The sequence below is a fragment of the Lynx canadensis genome, chromosome A1 (genome assembly GCF_007474595.2).
Source record: "Lynx canadensis isolate LIC74 chromosome A1, mLynCan4.pri.v2, whole genome shotgun sequence".
NCBI lineage: Eukaryota > Metazoa > Chordata > Mammalia > Carnivora > Felidae > Lynx > Lynx canadensis.
In genome coordinates, this window is record NC_044303.2 from 118,776,600 (window position 1) to 118,802,126 (window position 25,527).

A 25,527-nucleotide genomic window follows, 5' to 3' on the forward strand; every position below is an offset into this window, starting at 1 on the left:
ATTTAATCTGAATTCTGTGTAACCCCAGAGGCTCTACTGTTAACCACAAGGATATTCTGTCTCCTGAAGAAAAGAGCAATACAAGAAGTTCCATTTTGGAGAACACAGACCCTTGCAACAGTTTGCTCTTGGCATCCCATTATTCACAGAGTACAGAGAGCTGGCTGCCTGAAGTGTCTAATGATTTTTCAATTGCTTACCCTTTCATTTGGCAGGCTGGAGAGAAAAAAGATGGGGTAAAACATATTGGCCACTTTTCAGGAGTAGTTTGGATAGAAATGATTTTTTAAAGTATTATTGCAAAAGCTGTTCTGTTCACTGATGTCCAAGCTGGCACGAGCAGAGTAGGGTTCTAGATTGATGCTTTCTCACCTCCTCTGGCCTTGGGACCCCTTTTTTACATCACATAATGCCTTAGCCTCCCCTCCTTTCTGATGTGGTTGTACTTTCCGTATCTGTGGATTGAAGTAATTTTCATTTCCACTCCATATCCACCCATAGGGCTCATCTGCCACAGGTCTGATTGTTCAGTAACTCCCTGTCTGTTTATACCACAGTCAAAACTGTTCCAGAGGGTAGTCAGTCTGATAGGAATTTCAGAGTGTGACATTGCTCTTTTTGCCTTGAGTATCCAAATGCGAAATGGCTAACATTTTCCTTTCTAGAAAATGTTTTCATGGGAGTTTGAATGCCACCATTTTATCCCAGAGGCAGAATGTTTTGAAGGGCCAGGTAGCAAAAGGAAATTCCTCTGGGGACACTTCTGAATTTATTGCTTTCATCTTCAAGTTCCTCTCAGGGCATACAGTGCCTGTGGGGTGTTGGGGCCATAAATAATGCCTGTCTGCTGCTGGTACTTTCCAAATGGCCCAGTTGTCAGGGAGAGGATGGCAGCAGGTAAACAAACGCACATTTCTTCCCAGAGGCTTTTTCCTCTCTTCTTCTGTAATCTCCATTTGAATCTCAGGTGTAGAGGGTTGGAATTAATCCTTCTACCTGATTTGTGGCATGGGATCATCACAGGTTCCTTCCTTCCTTCCTTCCTTCCTTCCTTCCTTCCTTCCTTCCTTCCTTCCTCCCTCCCTCCCTCCCTCCCTCCCTCCCTCTCTCCCTTCCTTCCTTCCTTCCTTCCTTCCTTCCCTCCCTCCCCCCCCCTTTGAATTCTCTTCCCAGCTGTTACTTCTTTCCTCCTCTGAAGACCACCATTCTAATGAGTACTTTAAAATGTTTTTTTTTTTGTGAGCAACGTATATTTTTTCTACCTGTATTTTTCAGTTATATAAATTATGATATGTGTTGTTCTTTTTCTTTGCTTCCTCAGCATTGTGTTAGGAGCCATCTACATTCTCCTGCCTGCTTCTAGACTGTGGCTTCTGTCTGCTGCGCCCTGCCCCCCCCCCCCCCCCCAGTGTGTAACACTGTGTATCTGTTTTTACAGAGCTGCACACTCCATCTCCTCATGCTTCCAGCTCCTCATGACCACCACTAACACCGCAATGAACATCTTTGTACATCTTGCACATCTCCCTGTGGGAGAATTTTTTTTGGAATATACCCATGCGGAGAATTGTTGGCCAGTCAAAGGATGTGAATGTACTTAGTTTGAGGGAATATTTCTCCAGAGTGGTCAGTTCACAGTCCCATTACCCCTACATGAGGATTTCTTCTTTTCTGCCAACTCTTGCCATTATTCAGCTTTCTAATTTACTGTCACCCATATAAATAGAAAATGATAGCTCATTATTGTTTTAATTTGGGTCTCTCTGATAATCAGTATGTTTGAACATCTCTTTGTATGCCTGTTGACTGGGTTTCCCCTTCTGTTTATTGCCTATTCATGTCCTTTGCTCATTTTTCTATTTAATTTGCATTTTTTTCATGTTGATTGGTAAAGTTCTGTATTTTAGATACTCATCCCTTGTTGGTTGTAGACATTTTAAATACATTTTCCCATTTTGTCATCTGTGTATTAATATTATATGTGATAATCTTACTTGACTGTAAAGCCTTCTTATGTATTGAAATGCATCTTTTTTATGCCTTCTGGTTTATGATTTTCAAGTTGTGTTTTAAAGAAGGCCTTTCTACAGTGCTTAGGTGGCTCAGTCAGTTAATGATCCAACTCTTGATTTCAGCTCAGTTCATGATCTCATAGTTGTGAGATGCAGCCCTGCTTAGCACTGGGCATGGAGCCTGCTTAAGATTCTTTCTCTGTCTTCCTCTCCCTCTTCCTCTCTCTGTCGCTATCTCTCTGTCTCTCTCTCAAAAATAAATGAAAGGAAGAAAGCAGGCCTTTATGACCTATGTCACAAATATATGCACCTACATTTTGTTTTTTTGGCTTCATAATTCTTTCTTTCCCAGTGAGGTTTCTAATCCAACTGATACCTACCATTGTATATAGTGTTTCATGAAGATCCAGTTTTATTTTTATCCACACGAAGACTCATTTTTCCCAAAAATGTCATTCTTTCTGGTTTTGACTTACAGTGCCGTCTTTATTGTGTATTAGGCTTGCATATCTGAGCTCTGTCTCTAGTTCTTTATGTTCTTGGTCTGTTTGCTCGTGTGCCAATACCTCTGTGCTTTTCATATGATCTCTTTAAGGCAAGTCTTAATGTCTAGTACTCTACTTTTTTTTAAATTTTTAAATTTTTTAAGGTTTATTATTTTTGAGAGTGAAAGAGACACAGCATGAGTTGGGGAAGGGCAGAGAGTGAGAGGGAGACACAGAATCTAAAACAGCCTCCAGGCTCTGAGCTGTCAGGACAGAACCTGATGCGGGGCTTGAACTCACCAACTGTGAGATGATAACGTGAGCCGAAGTCAGACATTTAACCAACTGAGCCACCCAGGTGCCCTTGGTACTCTACTCCTTAAGATTTGACTTAGCTGCTTGTGGACCTCTGTCCTTCTGTGTAATTCTAACATAAGTTTGTAAGCTCCTCAAAACCTTAAAACTTTGCTTTAGAATTGCATTGAATTATATAGATTAATTCAGAGAAAATTGACACTTTTATAATCTTCGGTCATCTCACAAAACTTGGACTATCTTTCCCTTTATTCAGATCGCCTGTGCCCTTCCTCAGAGTTTTAGCTTTCTGCCTAGAGGTCTTGGGTATTCTTGGTTAAGTTAATCCTTACAAGCTAAATTCAAAAATCAATCTGCTATTTTTTGCCAATTCTATGGGCCTCTTACCGGGGATCCTGCTGCCATCAGGGGACCTTCCCTGGGTTTGTTCATAGATGTCAGGATTATACATCAGTGATGCTGAGTTTTTTCTTACCTGGTAGAGAAAGGAAGGGAAAAAAATACAAGTAAGGATACTAGAGAGGAAGGGAGAATGGTTTGTTATTCCATAAGCTGCTTTACCGATCACACACCAGTGCCAGTTACCTAGGCAGCTGATACCTGTCATGGATTTGCCTCCTTTCTCATTGCAAAGAATAGGACTCTGCCCTGGGCAAGAACCCCTCCTCCCAGTCCACCCTATCTGGCCCCTTGTGCCTCCTCAGTCTCCATGTCCTATTGCTTGCCCTCCTTTTGACTGCAGCTGTGAGATTTCTCACCAGAGGCTCTGTGAGAATTGGTTTATTCTCCTTTGAAATGAGCTCCAGTAGGTATCAAGAGAAGAAGCCGAGAAGTGGCCTATTCCCCTCCAAGGCTGCTGTTGTCCTGTAGTCCCAGCTGAGGGACAGTTAGAGCATGCAAGAGAGTAATGGGAGGGCAGGCTTTCCTAGTGTGGGTTGATGTCTTCGAAGTTAGAAGTTTTAAATAATAAATGTCACTGCCTACTTAGTTCTGAAAAGATTAGCTTGTTTACAGAAATGCTACCCTCCCACTGCTTCTCCAGCTGTTTAAAGGCTGAAGGCTGACAAACTGAGCTGCAGAGAGCTCAGTCTCCTAATCTTAACTTCACAGTGCCACTTTCCTTAATGTGGATATTAATTCAGATTCCATGGGTTAATCAGATTATTTCAAAGGAATATACCCAGGTTGCCTCAGACATGCCTTCTTGTGCACTTCAGACTCAGCTCAACACCGGCCGTCTGGCTTTTCGAGAGGATCTTGCAGTGGTTTATGGTGCTTCCCACTCTTGTTCCATGTTTTCTGGTTTGCTCCTACCTGAACCTTTCACTTGGTTTCCCAGCAGGAGTCCAGCATTCCTGGAGCACTTCACTGAATTCATAGCTCTTTGGAGTTTTTAAGTGCCTGTGGCTCTGGGCAGTGTGAGTGTGGAGGGGAAGGACACCCACAAGTAGAACATGTACCTTTGCCTTTAAGGAGTATATGGTGTGCTTTTGAGGTTGACAGCACACAGAGATGATAGCCAGATGGCCCAGTGCGTGTGTGGGTGAGTGTAATCGTCATGCTATCTGTAGATACACCTGCTGTGCAGACAAAATGCCCCGAGCCAGTTGGTTGGAGAGTGAGCTCAGAATGGGGTTCCATCTAGGCTAGCAAGATTTAAAAAATGGGAACTTCCTACCTTCCCTCCTCTTCCTCCAGGAGAAGGAAATAGAGCACTTCCTCTGCTTCCACATCTCAGTCCCTTCTTTTCCTTCCAGTTTGTTGTTAATCTTTGACAGGAATCCTTTGTGTTTATAAAATGCTCAAGAAGTCACTGGAGTTTGTTATTTACACTGGGTCTTGTGTGTGTGTGGGTGTGGGGGGGAAGCAGTGATTGGAGAAAGAATGCAAAGTTGGAATTAGGATTCACTCATCTGTAGGGTGTAGACATTGAATCTCCTTAACAGCTTGAAAAACAGTTATTTTTACTAACTATAAAAATCATATGAACTCATTGTAGAATGTGCAGGAAATACAGCATTTATTTTCAGAAATTCAATAGAAGTCATCTCTAATACCACCCCAGTGATATTTCCTTCTTGTCTTTTTTTCATGATATCTTTCTTACATGGATTTTGTCAATGTTGACATGTATTTTGACTTACTTGGCATTACAATGAATATACTTTTGGCATCCCGCTTTAAAAAATTTACAAGCATTTTCCCACGTCATGAAAATTGTTTATGAATGCCATTTGCAATGGTTGTTTAATATTCTGTCATAGGATTATATCCACATTTCTTGAACTATTTCCTGTCATTGGACTTGAACGTCCCTTCCAGATTTTTGCTCTTATGAGTAATATCAGCCTGAACACTCCTCTACATCAGTTTTTGCACATACCTCAGATAATTTCCTGTGGGTAGGCCCTGCCATGTGGATTGGAGAGAGCTGTTTTAGTGGAGGGCCACGTGAATCGTGTGGCTTAGCATGCTGGCACACTGGCTCCGGAACTGTGGGTCAGTGCAGGACATCTTTCAGCTTGCATTGCCCTTTATGTAAAAATGGGGGATAAATAACAACAACTGCCTCATGAAGTTGCCGTGACGATTGGAGTTTAGCAAAGTGTCTGGCATATTAGCTAAGAAATGCTTCATTACCGTTGGTTCTTATCTGTCTCATTATCTGGTCATGCCAATTACTGTGTCGTGTGAGAGGGGGAAAGCTCCCTGGATGGGCAGAAGAGTTCCTGAGGGGAGCAAGGAGGAGAGCGGAGGGTGGCAGCTAACGCCCCTGCTGTTGTCAGGCCTGGCACCTTGTGGGTGTTAGTTCATTAAATGACTACATTTCTCGAAGTGGCATATGCATGCTACTCGTGGTATCTCTGATTGTTTTAGATAGTACCGGGCGCACATTTTAAATTCCCATTTGGATTTATATGTTTATTTCCACATTTATTAGGGGGAAAACACATGAACATGTAAACCCTCAGGTTGTGTTAATGCTATTGCTTAGCAAACCAGGAGGCCTTTTCAGTAAAGAGTCAGATAGTAAATGTATTCAGTCTCGCAGTACTATGTAACTCTTGATATTGCAGTGTGAAAGCAGCCATAGACAACACGAAAGCAAATGCATGCTTGCTAATGAAACTTGATGTACAATCAGGCAGTGGTGTATTTGGCCCACATACTATAGGATGGTCAACCCTTAGACTACTTTTTAAAAACCTACCCTGGTATTAAGCTACCTAAGATGGCATGAAGTTATGGCAGGCAGCATGAAAGCGGTACATCCATGGTGGGCATTAATGGAAATGCTGTTCACAACGACCGAGTTTACAAATGAGCATTAGGCTTTAAGAAGTCCAGGTAGTATGGTCAAGAAGTAGTGGAGATGATGCTCAAACCAGAGTCAGCCTGATTGCCAAGGTCACGCCCCACCTTCCTCCACCTCTCGATACGCGTGACATCTTTCCTTTGTTACGCCATCTTGTCACTTTGTGGCAAACCCACTGGGGCCGTAAGGCCTTCCATCGTCAGCCCCACCTAACCTTCTCAGCTCTTTGCTCTTGAGGGGCCATCCCATATTCCTTCTCAGAGAGCCTCCTCATCAGAACTATCAGTGGCTCCTCACATGCTGTGCATGATGCCCAGAGACCGTTAATGTGTGTCAGTGGCTCTGCAGCTTCCCAGGCACGGAAGCGTAACACAGCCCACTGCCCTTCTGCATGCATCAGACAACACAGCCAGTGCTGCTTGGGTTCCTGTTACGTACGTTCATCATTCTTTCAAGGCCTCATTCAGATCACATTCCCTGATAGTGTCATATCCAGTCTTTTCTTGTTCTGTGAGGGCAAGATTGAGGACCAGGAGAGGGGATGGGAAGGTGCCATTACCTTGCTCTGTATGCTTATTGCCCTACCTCTGATTTATACATTCCCTTCTTCTCTGTGCCTCCGTTTCCTGTCATCTGTAAAACAGGAAAAAGAAAAAAAAAAGAGTAAATCCCTCTTTTAAAAGAGGGATTTTTTTTCTTTTTTTAATGTTTGTTTATTTTTGAGACAGAGAGCATGAATGGGGGAGGGTCAGAGAGAGGGAGACACAGAATCCAAAGCAGGCTCCAGGCTCCGAGCTGCCAGCACAGAGCTGGACGTGGGGCTTGAATTCACAGACCGTGAGACCGTGACCTGAGCTGAAGTCCGATGCTCAACCGACTGAGCCACCCAGGCACCCCAAAGGGGGATTTGCTCTTAAAGATGGTAGGGAACGACTTCATGGGATCCTATGGGTCCCTGTTTTTAAAAGATTTTAAAGCCTCAGACATTACTAAGTCCCACAGTCTGAGGAAAGCAGCAGAGGACAGAAAAGAGGATTTTCTTTTTCCTTTTGCTTCCAGTCACCTTCGGCCTTTTGCTGTTAGAACACCCACAGTTGAGAGGCAAGAGAAGGCAGCCACTGGTAACCAGAATCCCTGTGGGATCAGAGCCATCCAGTGGCTGCCAGGCCTCCACCGGTCGGTAGCTTATAAATAGAACATTTCCCTTTTTAAACCTGAGAAGGATGGGCTGCATTAATGGGCATGGTGGCCTGGCCTCCTGAGTACTGGCCCACGAGGCAGTCAGCTGAGCACACCTTCCCCTCCAGCTTTCCATCCACGCCTTCCAGGCCAGGGCTGATAGGGGACAGGCGCTCATTCCCTCTCTTGCCTGAATTCCTTTCCAGCCTCCCACCCCCACCCCTTTTGGCCCTTGGCTTCCTCAGTTCCCCTCCCTCCTGTGCCATGGCAGGTTTCTGTGGCTGCCACTTTTATCTCCTGAGCCACAGGCAGGCAAGATGGTGTAATTCTAGCTCACCTAAGTGCTGACTTTGTCCAGCTTGCTTTCCATTATCACTTGTGCGTGCAACACAGTGGGTGTGGCCCACGTAGAACTCAAAATTATATTTAGTTGAGCGGTAATACCCTAGCTGGAGAATGATCCTGGCTGAGGAGCTGGGGGCTAGCAAGAGAGAAAGGAGAAGGAGCAGCTTGTTTTCTCAGAGATTTTGTTGCTTGAGATCTCAGCTATTTTGTTTGGTGGGACCCCATCCCCCAAGGATGTGACTGGCGATCGTGCTCCCCTGGCTGGCCTGGACTGTCAGAAGTCTTTCTGCTTGTCTTAAATGACACTTAACAAACCATTCTCTCATCCTAGGCAGGTGTGAACCACCCCTTGGCATCCTAGTTTGGGCTTCAGCCAAGAACATCGAGCAGGTCCCTGGCTGCATCTTGAACTCCTAAAGCCCAGTGTACAGGGTTGTTGAGGCAGAGACTGAAAGATTTTCCTCAAGGCCCTCGATTAATGTTTATTGGGCACATACATATTACTGGGCTATGTGCTCAGGGTTTGATGTACATTCTGTTGTTTGATCCTTATAAGAACTCTATGAGGTAGATAATATTATTGACCTCATGTAAAGATGAGAAATCCGAATCCTCATTTTTAGTGCATACTGATGGCCTGTCAAAGTCATCCCTTCCTACCCTGATGAGAGTATTCAGAGTGTGCAACTCACATTTTGGCATGTAAGAATCAGCAGAGGCCATCAAGTCCTGTTGCCCACAGTGGGGATAGTGTTGACTGGTAGTTGGGAGTGTGGACTATGCAGAATTATTAACCTACATGGGTTGTAATCCCAGCCTCACTGCTTACTGCGTATGTGACCTTGGAAAATTAGTTTCCCTGGGTCTCAGGGTAATTTATCTGTAAGATGGGTATAACTTTATTACCTACATCATTGGTTTGTTGGAAGGATTGAGTGGGATTGGGATGGAATAGCAGTGCCTGGTAGTCTAAGCAGTCATTAAATGGCATTATCTGCCGTTGTTGTTATTAATAACATCATCTTTACCCCAAACCAGAGGCTATTTATATAAAAGCATGACAGCCCACTATCTCTCTACAGTTCCTCAGAGTGCTGTTATGGACATCACCTTATCTGATTTTCACAGCAACTGATCTGTACAGATGAGAAGGGTCCCAGAGGCCAAGTACACCCATCTCCCACAACCAGTTAGTGGTAACTCCAGCCACAAATGTTCAGCCTCTGATTATGAATGTCATCTCTAAGACAGGTAGAAGGTAAAGGCAGGAGAAGGGTGTAGGTGGGCAGGAGAAGTTAGTTCTTTGCTTGAAACCCTTCCTCTTTCAAAAAGGTGGTGATGATCTCTTTTGGTTGAGAAATCAGTGTGCAACCGCCTATGCATCAAGGCAGAAAGGAATTGATGCTTCTCCACTGTAATTCCTTCTCTGGTTGCCCAGATCACCGTGTAAGAGACCAGGTGGTCCTGATGAAGCCGGTTGGCCTTACCATGGTGTGCATTAAGCATGGCCCTTGCACAGCTGCCGGATTGGGAATTTTAAGGAGACTGCCTATGTAGAAACCTACAAGGAAACAGAGTCCTGCAAAGCCAGTCCGCAGCCCTCATCTTGTGCCCTGTAAGAACCCAGACACTGCCACTTGGGCTGCGGTGTCTGGCTGAGAGCTGGATTACTCTTCGCAGGTATCTTAGAGCCTCTCTTGACTCTGGCGGAGAGCTGGTAGGTTTATTTCAGGCCAGGCAGGGATTTCATCTCTTTCCTCCTACTTAGTTTGCTTTCTTTACTCTATGTCCCTCTTGGCTTATGTGTGTGTGTGTGTGTGTGTGTGTGTGTGTGTGTGTGTCCACAGAAACCATGAAAAAGAAGATAGGTGCCTTTGTACCTGGTAGGCTAGGGGGAAAATTCCAATTGGCAGTGTTCGTGCTTAGGGGTCAGGGGATGAATGAGATCCCAGTCAGTCATATTTGTACTGTGCATCCTGCTGCGGGGCCCCTGAACTCTAGAAGGTACCAGTGTTTTCAGCCAGCTGCTCAGCACTTGAGGCTCCTGGAGTGTGGGGATTTCTCTACCTGTTGGTTTCTGGTGTCTCAGCTGGTGAAAATGTGGATTATATCTGTTGCTTCATCCAGAAAATATTTATTATATTTATTGATGGTACAGCAATGAACAAGGCAGATAAAGTCCCTGTTCTCATGGAGTTCTAATGAGAGAAACTGACAGATGGCAAGTAAACAAAGGTATACATTCAGGTGCAGAGAGGGGCTAGGAAGAATTAAGAGCACAGAGATAGTGCCTAACTAGAGAAGAGAGAACTAGATACCTGGAGCAGAGAGGCCTCTCTGAAGAGGTGACATTTGAGCAGAAACCTGAACAAACGGAGGGAGTGTGACATGTTAGGAGCCAGCAGAGGAACCAGCATGTGCAAAGGCCCTTGCAGTGGAGGGGGTAAACCAGCTGTGTTCAGGGATTATCGGGAAAGGCTGCAATGACTGGATTGGAGGAAGCCAGACGGAGAGTGGCCAAGTAAGCTGGGACTAGACCGTGTGAAGCCATGGTCAGGAGGAAAGCTTGTGTTCTGAGTGTCATGAGAAGTCCCTGGAGAGTTGTGATCAGGCAAGTGACACATGAGCCAGTGTGTATTTTTAAAAGATGGCTCTAGCTGCTGGTAGAGAATAAACTGTGTGAGGCAAAAGGAGAAACAGTTGGAAGGCTATTGCAGCAAGCTAGGCGAAAGACAATGGTTGCTTGGATCAAGGTATTAGCAGTGGGGATGGTGAGAAGCAGTTGGGTTCTGGATGTGTTTTTAACTGATGACTGATGAGGTTGGCTGATAGATTGGTGTGAGGGCAAAGCAAGGATCAAGGATGACTGCGTTGAAGTAGGACATCTTGCTGGTAGAATATGGTACCCTCCCATCCCATCCTTCCAGCCGGGTTGAATATAGTTGTCTGGTCAGGCACAAATTAAGACAGTTGTTCCCAAATGTGTTATTTTTCTATCATTGACTTCATGTTGTTGTTTTTTTAACATATATGTATGCCACTAGTATTGTTACTATGTACCTACTAATTTTCTTAAATGAATTCACTCTTTTTAACTTAAATTTATTTTATAAATAGAGTATGTTGTGCTATGTGTAATAAAAAGGTAAATTTCTAATATTCATTGAAATAAGTACACAACTACGACTATTAGAAATATTTGTGAATCATTTGGAGTCATTTCATACACCAGTAGTAGCACAAACAGCATTATATTCTGAGATACATAGCACTGGTAAATGTCTGTTGTTAGATGGGGACTGTGGAACAGATGTTGATAGCTAATTAATTCCTAACAATCATTTCTGTTCATCTGTAGTGATAGTTTTTTTTGTTTTTTGTTTTTTTTTTTAAAGCTCATCTATTTTTGAGTGAGAGAGAGAGACAGAGCAAGCCGGGGAGGGGCAGAGAGAGAGAGAGAGAGAGGGAAAGAGAGATTCTGTGCTGTCAGCACAGAGCCCAATGCGGAGCTCGATCTCACAGACCATGAGATCATGACCCGAGTTGAAACTAACAGTCAGACTTAACCAATTGAGCCACCCAGGTGCCCCTTTAGTGATACTAGTTTTAATTGCTTGGTATATAGTACAATACAGTACATCGTTGTCCCAAGTGTGCTTCTCAAGCCTGCTGGAGTACAGCCTGTGGGAGGGTGCCCACAAGCTCCCTGGCAACAAGCATGGTCCTGGTTCTCTGGTCCACTAGATTTGAGAGCTCCTGGAATAGAAAGGAAAGAATCCAGAAAACATGATCCCCAGCCCCCAGCCCTGACTGGTCATGTGAACTTGAGCAGAAGCAGACTGAGTTACAGTCCTGGTTCCACCACTCATTAATGCCAGAGCCTTAGTAGAAGTTCCTCAACTTCGTCTGAGTTGAGATTTCCTGTCTACAAAATAGGGGTGTTGATGATGAGGATACGATGCATTTAAGTGCTTAGCCCAGAGCAGTGCAGTCTGTTCAGCAAGCCTTAGCTACTGCGGTCATTGTTACCACTTAACAGCATGAGCCTGACTTGTCTCATCATAAAAACTTAACAGATACATTGGGAAAATCAATTAAGCTATAATATATTAATATATTTTATAAACAGCCATGTGTCATCGTATAAGTTCATTGTACTCATTAGTGTGGAAACATCAAGAAGTTATTAGTGAGGACTGTAACAGTATTTGCCCATGTGATTATTAAGGGGATAACATGAACTTGGATATGAAAAATGTTTCATCACCTGGAAAGTTTGGTTCAAATGTTGGTAATACTGCTAATGACCATTTATTGAAATAGCAAACAAGTCAGTGTATACATTTCCTTTGACCCTTGCAACACTCAGGTGAGTTATCCCCGCTGTACAGGTGAGGAAAGTAAGTGTCAGAGGTGTAGCATTTATCCTATGAGTGTGGCAGAGACCTCAGTCTAATCCAGGTCTGTCTGGCTTCAGCCAGACTCTTCGTTCTCTTCCCAGATACATATTACTTCTGTCTGGGTGACTTCAGTTAATATTAAAGTTGGTTCATACTCCCTGAATGTATACGTCTGGGGAGCAGAGTATAGGACAGAGTAGGCAGTAGCATGGGATGGGGCACAGGGTCTTGGAGTTGAACTGGGATTAAAAACTGGCTGTGGGTAATCCCCAAAGTAGAGAATTCACACTTGGATAATTAAGAAGCAATTGGCCACCTTCCCGGGCCCCATTGGAAGCTTCTGAGAGCCACCACCATGAAGACTGTTTCCCAGGGGCCACAGCTGTGAAGCCCTGGGAACTCTCAGTCTTCACATGATTAGGAGAAAGGACCTGAGCCCCTTGAGTGTGTTAGCCAATTGGAAGTCTATTCTCCAGATGGATATGCTATTTAATTCAATGTGGGTGTTTCTCTTCATGGCTTTTAATGGTGTTGAAATTGATTAAATTCAGAATGAGTGAGGTAGGCCAGACTTTAAGAGCAAATCATGTTGGGAAATTGAGTAAATTTCTATGGTGAGAACATGCCCCTGGAGCTGTCCATAAAATGGTGGCCTGCTCATAATAACTGCAGAGAGTTTCCTATATCCATCCACATTAAAAATGGGGCAGTAACTTCCTTTACCTCTCAGTTCTTTCATTTTTATGTAAACATCCTGTACTTCCAGAAAATTCCATTTCTCCTGTAAAAAAAACTTGAAAGATTTTTGCTGAATGAGGTTCCTGGGGTAAGACATTTTAGGCTAGGAAAAACCTGTTGAATACCAGCTTTAGAAACATAGGTAATGTGTTCTCGTGTGTTGAGGCTAATTCAGTAGATTAGCTCCTCTCTATTGGAAAAGGATTTGTCTTAGGAGATCTGTTAGAATTCCCAGGATGCATGTATGGGGTAACTTCGGGGTATGTCCCAGAGAGTTGTTTTCACACACTATATGTCCCATCAGTCGACCTGTGGTATGGAAAGTTCCCTTCATTCAGAAATAGTGATTTGACCGCTTTTTGCCAAATTTCTCGATGTTCTGAGTACTAAGGACTCGGTTAGAGCAACAGCCAGTCAGTGATTTTCAATAAAGGGGCTACTGGGCCTGAAGAATGAGGTGGTCTCTTGGATGGCAAACAGCTCTAAGGGAGAATGCTCTGGTTTTCTAGGGCTATTCTTGACCTCCGGCCTGTCTGACTGTGTAGATGGCCCAGATTGTATGATGTGGAAAGAACCCCGATACCCTCTGTTTCCACCAGCCACAGCTTCATACCATGTACAATTTGGTGATGATAATGCCTTGATGGACAAGCAAAGGATTTCTCTAAGTGTCTAGGAAAATGGGAATTTGGTTATATCTTCTCTGTTTTTTGTCTTGGCTTGCACATCTTTTGTTTTTCCTTTCTCTTAAACTCATTCTTGGAGCTATAGTGCTAGGTGGTGATACCTCTTCACATTGACACAGAAAGGAAGGAAGTAGTTAGGTCAGGCTCTTCATATCTTTATTTAACACTTGTATCTTCACCAAGATGAAAAATCTAGGTACCAGAGTTTAAACAACTCATCTACTCTCGGGTTTATAACAGTTGGAGTTTGAAGGGTCATTTTGACTACATCATACTTCCCCTTAGGGACCCTCCTCATCATACTTTGTATCCAACATGATCGTAGACAGTGAAAGGTAGAGATAGAGTACTGAACAAAATAATTGAGTAAATATATGCATGCACCCTTGCTTTCCTGAATGCAAATCTGATTAGGTAGGCAGCATCGTAGAAATAAATAGAAATTTAGAGTTACATTACATACTCTGAAGGAGAAGTTGACAGTGCTATGTCCAAGTTCCAGTGGAAACATGAACCAGGTAGAGAAGTCAGGAGGGCATTTTTGAGCAATTGACATTTGAGGGGAGACCTGAGGATTTGGAGTAACTTGGGCCATTGGGCTTCCAAGTGAAATCCACAGTGTGTACAAAAGCTAGAGAAAAAGTGTGGTCACTTGGACGCTCTCAAAGAAAGTCAGTTTGGTAGAATGCTTAGGTGTGGAGTCATGGCGTGAGATGAAGCAGGCCAGGCTAGACCAAACAGGGTTTTGTGGACCATGTTAAGGATTTGCGTTTTCTTCCTGAGAGCATTGGGGTGCCATTGATAGATTTTAAACAGGGAGGTGATGTGATCTGGTTTCATCCAGATCACGGGGGCCACAACGTGGAGAACAGCTTGGAAGGAGCCAGAAGAGGTAGGAGGACACCAGTTAGGTGGTCTTCACAGCAGTCCTGGTAACAGATGATGGAAGCCAGCACCATGGTGAGTGACACAAAATTGAGGGACCTGGTGATAATTTGAATATGGGAGTAAGAAAGGAGGAGGAGAGTGCAAAGGGTTTTGCTCGTGGTTTTATTGTAGTTCTTCCCCTCTACCATCACCTACGCACCTCATTTTCTTTTATGGTGGAAAGGGCCAGGGAAAACATTTCAGGTGAGGTACCATTGGATTCAAGAAACTATAGAGCATGTCTCTCCAGCTGGGCCATCAGCTTCTTCCTTTGAAGCAAGAAAGTCATTGGATTGAACCTTATATAGTAGGTTGTTGTTTCGAGCCCTTTGCAGTAAAACCATCTGTTTCTGGGTTTAACCTGCTTCCCTGCTCTTGGTATTTGGGATATCTAGGGTGTCTAGGCATAATGATGTAAACTCCAGCAGTCTGCCAAGCATCGTGCCTCTTCTGCCCTAAGACCCTCCAAGTTGGTTGAGCATCAGCTCAACTCTGAGTGTTCCTGTGTTCTCCATAGAACTTTGAGAAAATAGCTTTGTGTGACTCTCCTCTAAAAGGAGACAAAGCAAGAAGGCTTCAAAAGTTGAAGTGAGGGGCACGTGGGTAGCCCAGTCAGGTAAACATCTGACTTTGGCTCAGGTCATGATCTCACAGTTCCTGAGTTGAAGCCCCACATCAGGATTTGTGCTGATAGCTCAGAGGCTGGAGCCTGCTTTGGATTCTGTTTCTCCTTCTCTCTGCCCCTCCCCTGCTTGTGCGCGCACACTCTCTCTCTCTCACTCATCTGTCTCTCAAGAAATGGATAAACATTGAAAAAAAAAGTTGAAGTGGAAGTTAAGAGGACGATACATTTCTAACTTGGAAGGTTAACCTGGATATTGGGTGTGAGCTCTACGACAGTCATCTTAGGACAACTGTTGGGGCTGCCTTGTGCACAATCCTGAGCAAAGCTGAAGGTGAGGCTGAGGGAGGAAGAAAAGCCAGTCAAAGCCATAGCTGTAAGACGTTGGATGGCAGGCCTAGGAGCCACTGGTCTTGCAACAACTCATCGCAAGTCAAATTAAGGGAATAATGCAAGCCTAGTAGATATTTAATGAGAGATTATTCCTGGAGATTATAAGGATACAGAAATTGCAAATAAATCCCTGACCTTTTCTGAGCCTTGGCTCAGTAAAAGAGCTGAATCACCTGCTTGAGGGGATTAAGGACAGCCGCTTCCATCTGGCGGGCTGCTCAGACTTTTTTTTGTCATTAGCAAACTCTGTCTGGGGGTGATCATGTTCTAAACCTTTTAGTGGGAACTTGCTTTTCAGCAGAGGAGATCTCAATTAACTTAGATTATGTACCTGCTGGGCAGAGATCCGAACTTACGATCTCTAGTTATGTATTATAATTGCCATTATATTAGTACTACTCTGTACATGTTAAATAATAAAGCAGTTGTTAATCATTAGTAACCTAATCATGACATCAGCAGGAAAGTCAAGTTGATGAGAAGTCAGACTTGCCTGTGTGTGTGCGTGTGTGTGTGTGTGTGCACACAGGCATGCCCACACGTACCTACTGTAGAGACACAGGGAGATACAAGGATGTCCCAAGGCAGCAGGCAGTGTAACAATTACACCATTCCAGTTTAGAGATTGAGAACAATGGCTGTTAAACTGTATATTGTGAGTTCCTTATTGGGAACTGCTGTTTGATATGAATTATGTTTCTTAACACAGTATTATCTGCTTATAAGTCATCAGTATATGCAACTTGAACAGTTTAAAGGCTAACAGATAGTTACCTTGAACTCTGTTTGACTTTGCAATATGTAAAAGTGTTACACTTTTAAACTCAGACACTAAATATATACTAATACTGTGTTACATGTGTAATGTGTAAGGCCTTTATGTGTAACATCTGTGTAAGATTTATTTCAAGAAAAGGAGTTAGCAGGTTTAAAACAAATGAGAGAACTTGTGTTGCGACAACCAAAGGAGAAATACTAACTCCGAGATTTTGGGAGAAGAGCAGTTTGCTAATTTCGAAAATAAGTCATTGTAGTCAGTTTAGGTTAGCAGAATTTATTTTTTTCTGGATATACTTGGAAGGTTCCATTGCATTCTTTTCCATCAGCTATTATTTGCCTAGATCTAGCTTCTTTTTATTTTTTATTTTTTAATGTTTAGTTAATTTTTGAGAGAGCGACAAAGTGTGAACAGGAGAATGGCAGAGAGAGAGGGAGACACAGAATCTGAAGCAGGCTCCAGGCTCTGAGCTGTCAGTACAGAGCCCTCTGTGTTGCTTGAACCCATGAACCGTGAGATCATGACCTGAGCCAAAGTCGAACGCTTAGCCAAAACTGACTGAACCACCCAGGCACCCCCAAAACTTTGGCTTCTTACAGTAAAACACGGACAGGTTCAAGGACTCTTTTAGCCCTGCAAGCTTATCTCTAGCCCTGCCCTTATTTCTTCTGCTAGCTGTCCTGATAGCTTTATGAGCAGGTATCTTTTGATCACTGAGGTTGTCATTGTCAGCTGCCAGGTTTCTTCAAATTTTCCAAAACTTTTTTTCAATGTTTATGGGGTAGAAGAAGCAAAGGACTTTTTGTTCAGGATAGGAGTTTATCATTGTCTGAAACAAGACCATATCCACAAACCTACTCTGAAAGCATCCAAGCTTGGAATCAGCAGCTCCCCAAAGCACAGTGCAAAATGATGGTTCTTCCCTGAACTTCTTGGACTGTCATCCTTGTGCACAAATCCTGTTAATCACCTCTCAGAAGAAGAACTGATAGGCTTCAATGGACTATGGAATCACAGTTATGAGCATTTTGGAAACCTCGTTAAGTGCAAAAAATGATCTTCCCTGTGACACATAGTTTCCAGTAGGCTCTCTGTTCTGACTACTGTGTAAAGGAATGAATATCCTCCCCCTGCACATGAAAAGCTGCCCAACATCATTAGTCACTAGGGACATGCAAATCAAAACCACAATGAGATACCACTTCACGCCCACACACAAAAAAAAAGCTATAACAAAAAATACAATAACAAATACGGGCGAGGATGTGGAGAAATAGGAACCCTCATATGTTGCTGGTGGGAATGTGAAATGGTGCCGCACTTTGGAAAGCAGTTTGGCAGTTCCTCAGAAAGTTGAGCAGCGAGTTACCCGTAATCCAGTTTACTCCACTTCTAGGTGTACACGAGGAGCAAAGCTTGTACACAGATGTTCCTAGCAGCAGTTCATTGCCAGAAAATAGAAACAACAACCAGTGAGTGGATAAATGACGTGGTTTTACCCAGGCAACAGAATATTACTGGGTCATGAAAAGAAATGATAAACTGCTGCAGCGTACGTGACTCTTGAAAACATTATACCAAGTGAAAGAAGGTAGACACAAAACACCACCTGTTATGTTTCCATTTATGTGAAATGCCTGGAATGGGCCAATTCGTACAGACAGAAAAGAGATCGTGATTTTTAGGAACTGATAGAATGCAGGAAATAGAGAATGACTGCTAATGTGTATAAAGTGTTTTGTGGGGGATAATGAAAATGTGAGGGAATTAGATAGTGGTGATTGATTCATAACTTTGTAAATATCCTAGACACTAATGCATTTCAGTGCTTTAAATGGGTGAATGTTAAGTTATGGGTATGTGAATTCTTACCTTCAAGAATCTTGCCCTAGATTCTAACAGGCATCTGGCTTGTGTATCATAGTTTGTTATTAAATTTGGGAAAAATCTATGATGTGAGTTAATGGAGTTTTATTTGGAAGAGTGATTTCAATCTGACTTGCAGCTTCAAGTCAGAAAGCTCTGTACTACATGACGTGCGGTGTAGTACTCGGTTTATACTAGAAAAAGCATGAGAGTGAGTTAGTACAGTTTTATAGCTGCACTTACAGCTTTAAGGGAGTAAGAGCAATGGTTTGTATATCAGGTGTTCTCCCAGAAGAAAAATACTGTTTTCCTCCTTTTCTGGTACTTTACTGACTATCCCAGAGGCCAAATGTGCTTATAGTAAGTATCACTAAGTGGTAAGTGTGTATGTAAGAATAAGAGTTATTTTGTTCTCTTTGGGAAGAGAATTTGTAATAAAATAGCATTTCTTTTTAGTTTAAGGAATTCTTAGTGATTTTCTTAAGAATTTTTATCTTCATTGGCTCTAAGTTGACTGATCCATGTTCACAGTTAGGGAAACGTGCACCCCTGTGTTTGTTGAAGCATTATTTACAGTAGCCAGATTATAGCAGCGGCCCAAGTGCCCATCAGTAGAGGAATGGATAAAGAATATGTGGCATATATACACAATGGGATATTATTCAGCCATAAAAAGGAATGAAATCTTGACATTTGCAACAACATGGATGGAGCTAGAGAGTATAGTGCTAAGCCAAGTAAGTCACAGAAAGACAGATACCATATGATTTCACTCATGTGGAATTTAAGACACAAACAAACAAAAATGAACAAAGGAAAGGAAAGAAAGAAAAACCAAAGAACAGACCCTTAACTCTTGAGAACTGATGGTTACCAGGATGGAAGTGGGTGGGGGGCTGGTTGAAATAGGTGATGGGGATTAAGGAGTGCACTTGCCCGTGTTGAACATGGAGAAATCTATGGAATTGTCGCATCACTATACTGCACACCTGAAACTAATATCACACTGCATTTTAACTACATTGGAATTAAAATTAAAAACTTAAGTATTTGAAAAAGGTTCTTTTTGGATTAGATCAAAGTATGAGCTCAAATTCTGTGCAGTTCTTATTTTTTACAAGGTTATTTTTTGCCCTGGGATGATGACAAATTATTTATAAATATTTACCTTCCTACTTTCTGTCATTCTCTTCTCCACCGTGAACCATTAGTTTGTAGAATGTCTTGCCCTGATGTCCCAAGGTGCTCAAAAGGTGAACATGTTCTTAAATATTACCATCAGCCTCTCCTCACTGGGTAATCAAAGCATGGAGATTAATTTTGGTAGGTTCCCAGGCTCATTGCCAGGTTGGGAAATTGGTTCTGTGCAGTGGAACAGGTTGCTACTGTTGGTCATTTATTTTCTGAGTCACATTAGTGGACTTTATAGCAGGTGGAGAGCTCTGAATACCTGCTGACTTACCACACCCAGGATGGCTCTCTTGCCCTATGCCTATTTTTCATGTAACTTCTTTGTTGTAAGCTATTTTAATTTTCTTCCAGATTACTTTCCCTTTTTTCTAATCACCTGCGTAGGATTTGACTTAGGTCATATTTAGGGCATTGGGTCATAAGGACTTGGGAGTGAGTCTCCCACTTACTAGCTCTGTAGCTTTGGTCAAGATTTTTAGCTTTGCAATTATCATAGTACAAATGAAGCAAGTCTCAGATGTTTCATCTGTAATATGGAGCCAATGATAGTATCAGCCTAGAGGACATGCTAAAATTAAATGAGATAATCTGTGTAAAGTCCTTATCCAACATTTATTGAGCCACTGAATTTATACTTTTTGAAGGAGACCAGGAAGCAGTTAGTTCTACAGCTCCTGATGATAACAAAACAAATGGTTTAAAGGATGCCTACTTGTTCCTTTGGTAAACTGCTCATCACTCTATTCTGCAGTTTCTTCAGCTAAATAGAGGATACCCTTGCAGAGTGACTGTGACAATTAAGTGAGCTCATATAAACAAAGCACTTAGAGCTGTACCTGGCATGGGATGCCTAGGTGGTTTAGTCAGTTAAACGTCTGGCTCTTGATTTTGGCTCAGGTCATGATCTTGTAGTTTGTGAGTTGGAGTCCCACCTGGGGCTCTGCACTGGCAATGTGGGATATTCTGTCTCTCTCTCTCTCTCTCTCTCTCTCTCTCTCTCTCTGTCTCTGTCTCTTTCTCTCCCTCCCCCGCCCTCTCTCCCTCTCTCCCTCTCTCTGTCCTTCCCCTGCTTGTTCTCTCTCAAAATAAATAAACTAAAATAAATAAAAGAACTGTACCTGGTATACAGTAAATTCTCAGTGGATGCCAGCAAATTTTTTTTAATCATTCTTGTATGTGGCCAAACCATGGGACTGATTGATCCTGGGTCTGTCAGGCCTTGTCCGAGGATGGTTTATGCATGACCAACAACCTGACTGCCCCTTTCTTCCTCTTCCAGCTGCACAGTTGGACAGCATTGGCTTCAGCATCATCAGGAAATGCATCCACGCTGTGGAAACCAGAGGTAAAGTTGTTCATCACATGGCATTGTTCTTGGTGAAGGTCATGCATCTGGTGAGGCGTCAGACCTGCTACCTGTTTCCTGATTTTAAGTGACTCAGTAACTCTCCAAGTGCCATTGTTGGTGTGTTTCCACGAGTCATGTTGCTCTGAAGCAGAGGCCTTCAACCCATTTGCTGTCATCAGCCTCTTTGGCTGATACAAGAGTGTTTTCAATGCACATGTGTCAAAGACATGAGATAATAAGGAATCTAGTTGCTGGAATTCAGTTAAAATATTGAAAAACATTTTTGTGATTTAATAATACATATACTTCTTTCTTACCACTTTAAATAACAAGTAATAGTGGTGGGTGTCATAATTGGCATAATTCAGAAATACAATTGATCCTTGAATAATGCTGGAGTTAGGGGTGCTGACCTCCCACCCCCTGCCAGACAGTCAGAAATCTGCATATAACTTTCGACTTCCCCCAAACACCTATTAACAGCCTTCTGTTGACTGGAAAGCCTTACCTATAAGATAAACAATCAGTTAACATGTATTTTTTATGTTATATGTATTATACACTGTAATACTATAATAGAGTAACCTAGAGAAAAGAAAGTGTTAAGGAAATTGTAAAATATATGTATAGTACTATACTGAATTTATCGAAAAAAGTCCACATGTAAGTAGACCTTTGCATTTCAAACCCTTGGTGATCAAAGGTCACTTGTAGTGATATTTCAAGATGGCTATAGCAGTCTCAATGTGTTATGAAAATACCTGATTTCTGGCCAAGACTCAGGTATTGCTAACGCTGTGATTTGTGTCTTATTATGGAAGGAAATGTTTAATTTCAATTATAGGCTCATGAAAGTAAAGGTGTAATGGTTTTCCTATCTAAGTTCATTGACACCTGGAATTCTCTAGTGTACCCCCAGGGTCTTTGGACAACTGGTTAATAACCGTGCTTTGGGAAGCTAGTCCCTGGCGACTCTGCAGGTAGGCAGAAGGAGTCAGGCCCCTGGTTTCCCACAGCAGTGCTGTAGTCAGGCCCTGTTTGTAGCACATGGACCTAACCTGGGTCTGTAGGAGCAGAACAGAACTTTGCGATTAGGGAAACTGATTCATCCCAATGGTCTCCACCACCGTCTCAGATGTTGCCACAAGGGCGATTTCTCAGTTCCAGCAGTTTGGAGCTTTGACTGCTCTGGTCTGTTGTACCCCTGAGAAAAGCTGATGACTGTCTTTCCTGTGAATTTGATTTGAACCATTGTCAAAGATGTGAATCTTACTATTCCACAGCCTCAGAACCCACCAGTCTTTTTTATTTGATTAAAAGAAGTTTTATCTTTTAAAGCACGATCTATAACTCTGACTAGTTAAGAAATATAAGTATCTTTATAAAGTCTATGAGGCACTGAGTAGAAGGGGAGGGGAAAAAAAAAAAACTTAACTGTAGGAACCTCTCCTCCTACCCAGTCAGAAAGCGTTCTTTCCAAAGTAGTTATTTTAATGTATGCTGAGATTTTATAAATGCGTATTTCTGCTATGAAATGCGTATTTCTGCTCTTCTAATGAAGAGTTAAGGCAGCTTGTGAAGATAAGTAAAATACAGTCAGAGAATATAAAGTAACAGTAGGTGAGATTTCTGGGAATTGATCTGGAGGAAATAAGGACATGGGCAGGTTGAGCCATAAAGACGTTTACACTGTGGTGGTAACGGGAAAAATCAGAAACTGGCCAAATGTTTCAAAAATTGGTTAAATCAACAGTAGTACATCCATGTGGTAAAAAGCTGTGAATCACTGTAACTGCAGTAGAAATATATTTATTGACATGCAAGGTTTTCATTATTATATATTAAATGAAAAACGAAAGCTATAAAACAGCCTGTACAGCATGAATCCACTCTGGGGATGGCAGGGGCTGGGGAGTTGCATATATGCACAGGCATCCTTGACTTGTCAGTGGTCTCTCTGCTGTTCTTACTATCATCCCTTGACTTATCTACGTGCCTTAACTGCAGTTTCTAAATTTTTAAAGTATCTATTACTAAGGTAATTTTTCTGTAGGTATATTAATTTTCATTTTAGAAGAAAAGAATGAGGAGGAATAAGAGGTACAGGGTTGATAAAGGTAGAGGCATAAAATGGAGCCAAAACTAAGGTCAAAACAAAAATCCCCTCCCCTCCACTGTGAAATTCACACACTTGCCCGAGGTAGGCTACATGTTTGTCTCAGTTATCAGCAGCCAAACCAGCAATAGGGAAACATAATCGTTTAAACCCCTTTGCAGAGCCTGTATGATAAATGCAAGCCCGTATCTCAGGGGGTCAACTTTTTATGATGTAAAACCAGAAAATACGCACAATAAGTTACAGAGGAAAAACAAGGTCACCAGTGGTTTGGTGTCCTCACCTCTGCCTCTTTGTCCCCTTCTCCTCTAAAATGAAAATGATGTGTTTTAACTTGTAAGAAAGTTTTCATTTGACACAAAAAGGAAAAGAGGACAATGTGAGTTAAATGCCATTTTAAGATAAATATTTGAAGGAAGTGGTTATTTTGCTACTGGAATGCATGTATGTACACACATTATTTGTGGTGACCAGAGTTGAACAGACCTCCCACACTTTGTGGGGTTCGTTAATCATTGTCCAGCGGGAGACAGTGCTATATCCAGTTCTAGGAAAGGTCAAGGACAGAAGAAGTAGAGACCCTTGAGAAAGAACAAGCCCTTTAAGCCGCCGCGTTACTGAATAATGGTTCTGCCATTAAGTAGCTTGAGGCCCATCCCTTAGTTTTAGACCAGGCTAGTCCCTGAGCCGCGCAGGCTGATGTACATGCTTTTATAGGCCCCTTTTAGCTATGAAATCCTGTCATTCTAGACCACTTCTTTTTTTTTCATTAATTCTACATAGACCTTGTTAGAGACATTGGAGAGTCAACCTTTTCCCAAATTTCTTCCAAGAAATTTTGCTTTGCTCCCAAAGTAGTGGCCCTGAGGGAGTATGACACAGTGTTTTATTCATTCTGTCATGTATCATATAGAGATCTAGGTACTGGGGAGATAATGGTGAAGAAGACAGAATCACTGTACATAGAGTTTATATTGTGGTGGTTGGGAGAAAGACAAACAAGAAAGTAAATAAAAATGATGATTTCAGATATTATTACTTGCTACAAAGAAAGAATGGGAGAGGACTGGGCTTAATGTTGGTCATGGGATGCCTTAGGTTGAACAGGTTGCAGTTCAGCGGATACCTGAATGATGAGATCTGGGAGAAGCATGTTCCACAGGAAGCCCCTGAGCAGAGGCTGTGATATGGGGGCACAGGCTTGATGCGTTGGAGAAAGAGGAAGGCCAGTGTGGCTGCAGCAGAGTAAAGATGGTTGATGATGCAAAGGTGGGCCTCAGCTTAATCCTGCAGGGCCTTGTGGGCTGCAGTAAGTTTTGCTTGTGGTCTAAATGCAGTGGGAGGCCATTGGAAGATCTTAAGGAAAGAGAGGGTTTGAACTGGTGCATACTTTAAGAAGTCCATTTTGGCTACTGGTTGGAAAATGGACCTCAGGAGAATAAGATGGGAAGCAGGAGACCAGTTAGGTTGGAGGTGTCAGGTATGATGGGCCTAGGGGTAACAGAAAAATCATTTCCAGTCACTTGGTTTAAATGGTACCCTTTTGTAAATGGTACAGTAGTGATCTAATCCTTGCACATAAATGAACAAAGCACTCAGATGGGCTAGTTTTTCGTTCTTTAGGTGTTTGGAGGTAATCCCCTACTAGTTGAGTTGCACATTTACTTGGGTTGAATGAAGGTGATTCACCTTTTTGTTCACAAATGATGTTTACATGGCAAATGATCTGATTTTCTAATTTCTCAGTCCTGGTGAACATTGTCCAAAGTTAAAGATGCACCCACACTTCTGTATTCTTATTCTGTATTTGAGAATAGATTGTAAAGCTTTTATTCTTTTCTACAGTATAAAATTTCTGTCATGTCAGTTTTGGCTTTTTAAATTGAAAAACCAGCTAAGTGTAACCTTTAAAAGTATATATTTTGCATCTTTCAAAACTCTTCAGATGCTGTGTTTGGTAAGAGAAGAGGAAGGTCTCTTTGCCCTCTGTTGACTGAACTGAACTAACACAAGGGCTGAAGTGTGCGGCACACCCGTGAAATCCTAGACAGCTGCACCAAATCCCACTCCTTCGCTAAGAGCAGAGCTGAGGGACAGGGGACTTTAATTAGAGCGGCTTTTAGAAGGACTGAGAAAATGAAAAAAAGTGCATCTGGCTGGGTTGGCTTGACTTGTGTTCTGACGTGCTTCTAATTAAATCATCACTGTTTCTTTCCTCAGGGATCAATGAGCAAGGGCTCTACCGAATCGTGGGGGTCAATTCCAGAGTCCAGAAGCTACTGAGTGTCCTGATGGGTGAGTGCAACAGTGGCTGTGCGAGGCAGGTCCCAGTGAGGTCGAGGGGGCACCTTTGAAAAGTCACTAGTTGTGTAGGTATGAACAGCCTCTTGGGAAGGAATTGGGTGTCCGGGAGGGAATGCCCAGAAATCAGCTGCCCCACTCACCAGTTGTTAGGGATGTCGGCATTACTGGAAGAGGTACTTAGTGGGACTGGACAGAACAAAAAAATGGCAGGTCCAAGGCACCACACCCTCTGTTTATAGACTCAGCCACTGCCAGTCCAAGTGGTGCTCAGTCACTCATGTGACTACCACACCCTACTGTGTCTTTAATAGCTCATGACTCCCCCCTGTCCTTTTTGGAGGCAGGCATTTAGTGGGGCACACCCAATGCCCAAGGAAGGGCATCCTTCTAGCCTGCAGAGGACCTCAGATCTCATGTTGCCTGTTGCCAAGAAGGTGTCACGTGACTGCCACATAACATGTATATAAGGAGATAATTCCTGGATCATCTTTGCATCTAGATTTCAA

The 25,527-nt window shown here is 42.6% G+C and overlaps 1 protein-coding gene across 1 annotated transcript in view; it reads left to right on the top strand.

The window, feature by feature from the left end:
- Nucleotides 1-25,527, top strand: part of ARHGAP26 (Rho GTPase activating protein 26) — a 381,404-nt gene that overhangs the window by 184,139 nt on the left and 171,738 nt on the right. Inside the window, exons 15-16 of the mRNA XM_030320395.1 lie at nucleotides 20,533-20,598; nucleotides 24,938-25,012. Coding sequence (XP_030176255.1) covers nucleotides 20,533-20,598; nucleotides 24,938-25,012 — 141 coding nt within the window. The remainder of the gene's footprint in view (nucleotides 1-20,532; nucleotides 20,599-24,937; nucleotides 25,013-25,527) is intronic.